The sequence below is a fragment of the Malania oleifera genome, chromosome 6, assembly GCF_029873635.1.
Source record: "Malania oleifera isolate guangnan ecotype guangnan chromosome 6, ASM2987363v1, whole genome shotgun sequence".
In the NCBI taxonomy this organism is placed as follows: Eukaryota; Viridiplantae; Streptophyta; class Magnoliopsida; order Santalales; family Ximeniaceae; genus Malania; species Malania oleifera.
This window is the reverse complement of record NC_080422.1, coordinates 1915091-1923791: the sequence shown is the minus strand read 5'-3', so window position 1 is coordinate 1923791 and position 8701 is coordinate 1915091. Positions and strand designations below refer to the sequence as shown.

Genomic DNA, 8701 nt, shown 5'->3' with positions numbered 1-8701 from the left:
CCGGGCAAAAATGAAAAATCCCCCCAACGCCAACAGACAACGCTATCTACCGCAGCCAGAAAACGCCAAACCCACACGTTGACGCTTCATTTGAACAATCCATGCATTCTGAAAATCGGATCCTATGCCTACACCCCATTCAATATCAATATTTGCTTGGAATTTTAACTCTGTTTTTGTCCTCAAATCACGCCTCCCAAACATGCCTTACCCCCTCCTCCCCCCCCCCCCCCCCACCCAAGTTGATTTACGTAAATCACGCACTTTATAGGCCCTCCATGGATTGTTTAACAGTGATGATGATGAGCGAATCTCTCCCTCCCTCTTTCACACGCAATGATCATACCCAAACACGAGAATTAACAGTGGGAATGTCATTCCCGGGAAATTCTGTGGGACAAGTTTTCTTGTCAGGTCAAATTTTTGTACTTGGATAAACTCTTGAAACCCTTTTGGTTAGAAAATGTCAAAATGATAAACTGATAGAGAAGAGACAATGGAGGAAACGGATATCTACTAAATCAAGTGAAAGAAAACAGGAAATATATATCTGTATACATGTGAAATTTCAATTGACAAGAAAAAAGAAATTGCAGCAGGAAAGATTTTGCAAGAAAGTGAGAGAAACTACTGTCAAAATTGAAACACCCTGTTAACCAGTGTAAAAATAAGGAAGTGCACTAGCTGTCCCCAAATTAATTAACCATTCATTGATTTATCCACAAGCTCCTCCATGGTTTTCCCTCAAGAAAAATGGCGCCCTCTCTTTGTATTTTTGTGCACGTTAGGCGTGCAAAAGCTACTTTCACCGTCCCAAGACACTGCGTCTGATTTGGCGCAGTTGATCCCGTAAACCGCCGCAATTCTCTTATCCTTTTTCCCCCTTTTCCCCTTTTTCTTCAACGACCAACGAACTTCTTGCCCTATAAATAGCAGCCTCCCGGCCTCAGCAATTTCAACACCACCCACTCTCTTTAGTCTTTATCCTCACCAAGCAGTGTTAGCTTTGATTTCAAAGACACTGGCTTGGAGGGAAACCAAAATGACCTCTGCTAGCACTAAACTCTCCTTAACGTTGCATATTCTTTGCTTTGCTCTTCTTTCCATTTTGCTGTCTTCCTCTGCCTTCACTCCCCAGGATTACTCCGACGCCCTCGAAAAATCCATCCTCTTCTTCGAGGGACAGCGGTCCGGGAAACTGCCATCTAACCAGAGGGTCAACTGGAGGGGAAACTCCGGGCTGTCCGACGGCTCCTCTTACCATGTATATACACACAGACAAGGGAGAATGAGATAATATTTGGTGCACTAGGTGTATATTTTGAATATAATATGATTTGGTCGTGTGTATAAAAAGTATTGTTTAGTTGAAATATATACACATGACAAAATTATATTAGACTCGGTGTATATACTCAATATACCTAATAATTTCTCCACAGATAGAATTAGATTTCAGTTGCTAACTGGGGGTGTGTGTTGCAGGTGGACCTTGTCGGGGGTTACTATGATGCAGGAGACAATGTGAAGTTTGGGCTGCCGATGGCCTTCACGACCACATTGCTGTCGTGGAGTGTCATTGAGTTTGGGAGCTCCATGGGTAGCCAGATTGACAATGCCAGAGAAGCTATCCGTTGGGGTACCGACTATCTTCTGAAAGCAGCCGGTGCCACCCTCGGCACCCTATACGTCCAAGTGAGGAAAATAAAATGCTATACTTCACAAATCATTACCGTAAACATTTACAGCTTCATATAAGCAGAAAAGGGGGAAAAGATATTTATGCTCATGCAATAAGTAAATACTAAATAGTAACGCATGTTTAATTAGTTTAAACTATAAACATATATTCATATATTCAAATACCAAATCCAAGCTTAACCACTAGTTTTGAGGTTCAATCCTGTTCTTCCAGGAGTTCCCTTTTAATCCAAGAGTTTAGATATTCTCATTTCTCTGATTTTCCAACTGCTTTAGTAGGATCTCTTTGCAGTTTGCTTTTTGTTACATGCCCTTTTATTTTTTAAGTTGCCTGTTGCCTCATGAGGCAGTCGGAGTGGTCGGAAAATAATTGCAAAACAGAAACCCCACTTTTTTTTTTTTTCGCTTCCATGCATAAAGCAAGTGCATCGAGTGTTTGCCAACAGTTCACTAGAGGGTTAATGAATTTGGGACTGGATTGCTCAGGTGGGAGATCCAAACATGGATCACAAGTGCTGGGAGAGGCCTGAAGACATGGACACACCTCGCAATGTGTACAAGGTGGACACACGGAACCCAGGATCAGATGTCGCAGCGGAGACAGCCGCTGCTTTGGCTGCAGCTTCCATTGTGTTCAAAGACTCTGACACCTCTTACTCCGCTAAATTGCTTCAAACTGCCAAGACAGTAATCATCCCCACCAAAAACTGCATTGATTTTGCAGCTTAGTTCTTTTGATTTCTCCGAACACCTTCCCTTACAAGAAATTAAGCTGATTGTAATGACCCATGCAGGTGTTTGATTTCGCAGACAAATACAGAGGCTCTTACAGCGATTCTCTCAACTCCGCGGTTTGCCCATTCTACTGCTCTTACTCCGGATACAATGTAAGACACAAGGCCAAGTTTGTGTTTTTGCTTAATTTGGGAGTCATGGTTCTTGACCCGTTAATTCTTTCAATTAGGACGAGCTTTTGTGGGGCGCGGCATGGATTCATAGAGCTTCTCAGAACGGCTCTTACTTGGCTTACATTCAGTCCAATGGCCACACCATGGGCGCGGATGACGATGACTATTCTTTCAGCTGGGACGACAAGCGTGCAGGAACCAAAATCTTGCTTTCCAAGGTTCTATTCCATTTATAACCTCACTCCTGCCTTCAGATAAATAGGACATCAAAGCTTCATTAATTGACCTTGTTCTGATTTTCTGCATGCAGTACTACTTGGAGAAAACTACTCAAGAGTTTCAGTTATATAAAGAACACTCCGACAAATTCGTATGCTCCCAAATTCCAGGAACATCTAATTTCCAAGCCCAGTATACGCCAGGTCAGCTATACCATTAATTGATTTAATTCCTAATTCCCTCTATAAGGATACAGAGCCTCTTTCAAAATCAACTCACATGCAATCTCGGATTTCGAAAGTGGTTTTGGATCATCAGAAATCAAGCTGTTCTCTGAGCAGTTGACTGTTCTGCAGGGGGTCTTCTGTACAAAGCAAGCGGGAGCAATATGCAGTATGTGACTTCCACATCTCTACTCCTCTTGACATATGCCAAGTATCTTAAAGCAAATGGAGGAGCTCCGTCATGTGGGACGTCCACCGTGACGGCAGAGAAGCTCATCGACCTGGCTAGGAATCAGGTTGACTACATTCTCGGTAATAATCCAGCGAAGATGTCTTACATGGTGGGCTTCGGGGAGAAGTACCCACAGCATGTCCACCACAGGGGTTCCTCTGTGCCATCCATCAAAACACACCCACAGCGCATCGACTGCAACAGCGGGTTCCAGTACCTCTACTCTGCCTCGCCAAATCCGAATGTGCTTGTTGGGGCCATAGTGGGGGGTCCTGACAGCGCAGACAGTTTCTCTGATGATCGCAATAACTACCAGCAGGCTGAACCAGCGACGTACATCAATGCTCCATTCGTTGGCGCAGTTGCATACTTCGCAGGCGGCGCCAAAGCCATAGCAAACTAGCTAGCTACAAAAATGAATCTTTGAAATGTATGTGTGTGTGTTTTTCCTTTTCAAGGTAATGTCGAGCTCGGTGGAGTACTACTGGAATTTAAGAGAGACCAGTGGTTCCACATGGAAGCTGCAAGAGATTTAAGATGAATGTGTGATCTTAGCATCTTATTGCCTATACATTATCATTTCCTAGTACATCATTGGAGGCCCTTGATTGCGTTACAGACCTTTTCTATGCTTGCACCTAAATTATGGGATGAAAAACCATATGCAAATAATTAAGCCTCCTCAAAAAATTCAATCAAATTAACAATCGGCATACACATGAACATGAATACTAACTTTGAGAGTGGATATCACCTCATGGCACTATGGTGAGGGTAGGCACACTTGATCCTCGAAACACAAACATGTTCAACACTAAATAATATGACCACTTACTAACACGCCTTTATTTTAATAATTGATAATACCCAATATTCAATGGTCAAAAAGAAATAATTATTATACTAACATTTTTAATTACCTTTTAAAAAATGGTCAACTCAAACTAAAGAATAAAAAAGGAACAATTCGAAAGCTACTATGTAAACAAAATTTGAGAAATTAACAGATCATGATAAGTCTATAGTACGCAACATTAACTTACATTTTTGCAAGAGGCCGTTTTCACATCTCAAACCTATAACTTTCAGGTCACACAACGATAACTTTACTGTTGCTCAAAGACGGCTTCTTAACTCAAACTAATAATGTTGGTCCAAAATAATATATTTCAAAGTTCAATTTTCCCTTGCATGATAGAAAATTAAAATGCAAAGTGCCCCAATAATGGGACACAAAGTTAATGTCCCATACCAATTGCTTACACCGTTACATTTGGTACACAAACATATCTCTCAAAGGTATAGTATGTGTTATGACTTTCACGGCATTGAAAACCTAATAAAAAGACCTAATTATTTTGCAAATTTTTTCGGACATTATATATGAATCTTCCCTTCATATGTTTATGAAAACAAAAATGACTATTTATAATCAAAATAATATTCCAAGAGCTAGAGATTTAATTTTGATAATTCAAATAAAAAAATTGGAGTGTTTTGGATGCACATAGGGGTGTTTTTGTAAAAATTATGTGTTAATTGGTAAACACTAAATTCAAATATAATTAGCTAATTTTGAATTTTAAATAGAACTTGTCAGTGAATCTAAATGTTGAATTAATTTAATTGATTGGTATCTAATATTTGAATGTGTTATTTTCAATTGTAGTCCTCTCAATTGTAAAAAAATATGACTATTTGATAAAGTTAAAGAGACAATTATATAAACCAAAGCTTTCATTTCATATAAACGAACATTATAGGCATATGTTTATTTAATAATTACAAATAAAATAATATAATTTTTATATGAAAAAATATATATTTAATTATTTTAATTTTAACGGTGTTGAGTTTTATGTCATTGTCAAATTTTAGGGAAATTAGGAGTTACCACCAAGTAATATGATGTTTAATTGATCCATTTAATTATTTAGTGAACTATATTATACATACTGTTGATTTATGTGTAATCCCAAGAGAGGGGTGAATTGGGTATTTTAAAAAAATTTTGAAACTTATTTACCAATCAATCCCTATTTCTATGTTTAACTAATTAATGACTGGAACTTGATGCAGATTTGAATTACTAAATCAATGAATTCCTTTTTACCCAATTAAGTGCGTGTAAAGTTATTCAACATACACAAGCAAACTGGAAATTAAAATACAATGCAGAAAATAAAAAGAATAAGGAAAGAGAGAATGCAACCGCTATTTTACGAGATTCAGCCAACCTGACTTACGTCCTCACCTTGAGCAACCCACTCAAGGATTCCACTATAATCTTTGCTCCTTAAATTGGGACGGAATTTCCCTTACAATTCGCTGCTTACAAAAGGTACAACTCCCTCCTAATTCGCTGCTTACAAGAGGTACAACTCCCTCCTTATTCGCTGCTTACAAGAGATACAACTCTCTCTTCAACCTCGGTTCACAAACCAAACCTTAAATACAATTTAATCTGCAAAACACTCAATGTTGCTTCTAACAAAGCTAGTGAGTACATTTCAAAGTCCTAGTACATGATATGATGAAACATGAAACTCGGAATGAATGTAACGACACAATCGTTTTATGAATGATTATGCTTCAACTCACAATTCTCTTTTTATCAAATCTCCCAAATAAAGATATATTTAAGCACTTTTGAGAATTTTAGGATTCTTAGTTCACTTTGCAAAAATGCACAAATATATTTGATGTGAACTTATTAATAAAAACTTTGTCTTGAATATTAAATCAATCAAAATCACAAAGCTTTCTTTCAAATATTCAATCACAACACAACCTTTGCAATGTGCAAATATATATAGATATGTATTCCAAAGATCAAAAACCAATGTAATCTATTTCAAAAAATATCCTTCAACAATATATGTATTTAAGAACTCCAAGGATATCTAATCAAGTGGATTTGTACTATTAAAAGTATCGAGTCTTTGAATAGAAAAAATCACTTGAAACTAAAATATTTAATCAATAGCTAAAACTCTTTTCAAGTGGTAATCTTATCAAAGTGATTTAATATATATATATATATATATATATATATATATGCACACTCAAGATCAATCTCTTAATACTTAATCAAAAATAGATTTTTCAATAATAAGCTCTATAAACAATATATATATACTCTTGAATCAAAAACCAATCAACCAATAGCTAAAAAACTTTCTCAAGTAATGATTTTTTCAAAAGCAATTTTTATATGTATGTTCACACTCAAGATTAAAATTTTTTTAACGATAGTCAATAACAAGTGATGGAATGAGAAATTCTTGAGAATATTAACTTGAATGATCAAACCTCAATACTAGAAATGAAAAACAAGATGAGTAAACGAGTTCCCTTCGAGATTCTGAGTTGATTTGCCCAAGCTCAATGAGTAGAAGTTGAAGTGTAGGCAATCGTATATCAATCAGCTCAAGTTTCTCTATTCTCTTTCAATAAGATGTGTTATTCTCTTCTTGTGTGTCTTAACTTTGTTCTAGGGTTTAGATATTCAGTATATATAGTGTCTTACCCTTAGAATTGATCTCAACCGTTGGATTAAAGAAATAGCTCGCGAGTTCTTTTAATAAAAATCAAAATTTTAAATTTTCCTGCAAGTTCAGGCGCCTAAGGTCGAAGCCCAGGCGACCGAAATTCCTTAAACCTTTGAAAAATTAACTTGGAAAACAGGGTCAGGCGCCTAAAGAGAGGTTCAGGCTCCTGAAGTGGCCAGTTTAGGCGCCTGAAGTCCCAAGGTCAGGCGACCGAAGTGCCTCGGCCAACTTACTGTGTTTCCCATTAATTCTTCAGGCTACCGAACTTAATTTTCAGGCTCCTAAAGAAATTCTTCAGGAAAATGAGATTGAGTTCAGGCTAGCGAAGCCCCTTTTCTCAATTTTTCTTTTTAATTTAAAAATTTGTTTTACTTTCTTTATTGGCTCTTTTATAAAAGCACTTTCCAAGGTTTTAAGAATATTTCTAAGTCCATGAAAGTCCCCTAATGATGTTCATGAAATGCATGAAACCTAAAAGCATTCTAGGTATATGTTGAGCCTCAAATTAAATCATATGAAAATGTAAGTACATGAGTTCTAAATACCTATTCCCAAGATGTTCTTGAACTTTGTCGCTTGCATCTTGATTCTCATACTCTTTGAGTTCCATGGATCTTGCCAAGATTTGTAAGCTTTACTTGAAGGCTTTCATAACTCATTATCTTTCCATGCATGCTTAATATAAGTCTTGTTCACAAACTCAATGCACAAATCAAATATCAAGTGATTTGTCATTATCAAAATCGGATTGGACTTGTAGAGTCAACAATCTCCTCCTTTTTGATGATGACAAATGCATGGGCAAAAATATATAATGGGTTACGCCTAACAAGGTTCCCCTTCAATGAATGCATCAAATATTCAATGAAATATGAAATATGCTCATAATGAAATATAAAATATGCTCATGATGTTTCAACCATGACATCAACAATAGTTTCTCCCCCTTTGTATATCTCACCCTTTGCATAACATCAATAACAATTTTGCTCAGCTTCTGATATGTTTTTATTATTTTTACTCCCAATTTCTCTCCCCCTTTTGACATCAATAAAAAGGTGTATTATAGTAAGATATGAGTGGACACAACCTTATGTTCTTCTCTCCTTTGAAATTTTAAAGTTGTACGCTTGTTCAACCATCAGATTAAAAATTTTCTTCTTTCCCTTTTTGACATCAACTATCCCCCTTGCTAATGCATAAATTTCAAAGATTATGTGAGGATACCAAATATTGATTGATGTGATACCAACTGTGGACTAATCTTATATCAAATGAGAACAAATGTTGATTAATTTGATACCAAATGTGAATTAATGCAATACTAAAAGTTAATTGATGTGATACCAAGTGATTACATCTTACGTTACGTTGCTCCCCTTGAATTTTGTCATCTAATATAATTCTAGGCAACTATATTTATTTTAGTTCAGAAACACACTCCCCTGTTTTACTTAGTTAAACTCATACACATTACGGATTATGCAATTTAAAAAAAATCTCTCGCTTCAGTTTTCATCCAAAAATTTACTCTGTTATATATCTTTTATCTTTTCGGATATTCAAAACAAGTTTTTCTATAGATATTTGCTTTAAGTACATTCCAAAAAGAATTGTAACCAAAAAGACTAACCATACAGATCCTCATTATATCAATGCATTTCAAAACAATATCATGTGGTTAACTCAAGCAATTTTCGGCAAAGCAATATATTTTTATTTTGCATATTCAATAGAATCATCATAATTGAGTGCATGCCACAGAAAGTTCACTGCACATCTAAGCATAAGAAATATTGGTAAGCATAATGAGATAGGAAATCATTTCTAGATGCTTCCCTTATGAATTTTAGTACTTGCGTAGAT

At 36.3% G+C, this 8701-nt stretch overlaps 1 protein-coding gene across 1 annotated transcript; it reads left to right on the top strand.

The window, feature by feature from the left end:
• The first annotated feature begins 962 nt into the window (after positions 1-962).
• On the top strand, positions 963-3873 carry LOC131157579 (endoglucanase 1-like). The gene is made up of 7 exons (XM_058111845.1): positions 963-1264; positions 1486-1695; positions 2188-2388; positions 2496-2588; positions 2666-2827; positions 2920-3031; positions 3185-3873. The coding sequence occupies exons 1-7, from the start codon at positions 1043-1045 to the stop codon at positions 3685-3687; spliced, it is 1503 nt and encodes a 500-aa protein (XP_057967828.1). The 5' UTR covers positions 963-1042; the 3' UTR covers positions 3688-3873.
• The last annotated feature ends 4828 nt before the right edge of the window (positions 3874-8701 follow it).

Coding starts and splice junctions, on each gene's coding strand:
- LOC131157579 (XM_058111845.1), top strand. CDS start 1,043: ATGACCTCTGCTAGCACTAAACTCTCCTTAACGTTGCATATTCTTTGC. Junction 1,265..1,485: donor CCGACGGCTCCTCTTACCAT/GTATATACACAC, acceptor TGTGTGTTGCAG/GTGGACCTTGTCGGGGGTTA. Junction 2,589..2,665: donor GCTCTTACTCCGGATACAAT/GTAAGACACAAG, acceptor TCTTTCAATTAG/GACGAGCTTTTGTGGGGCGC.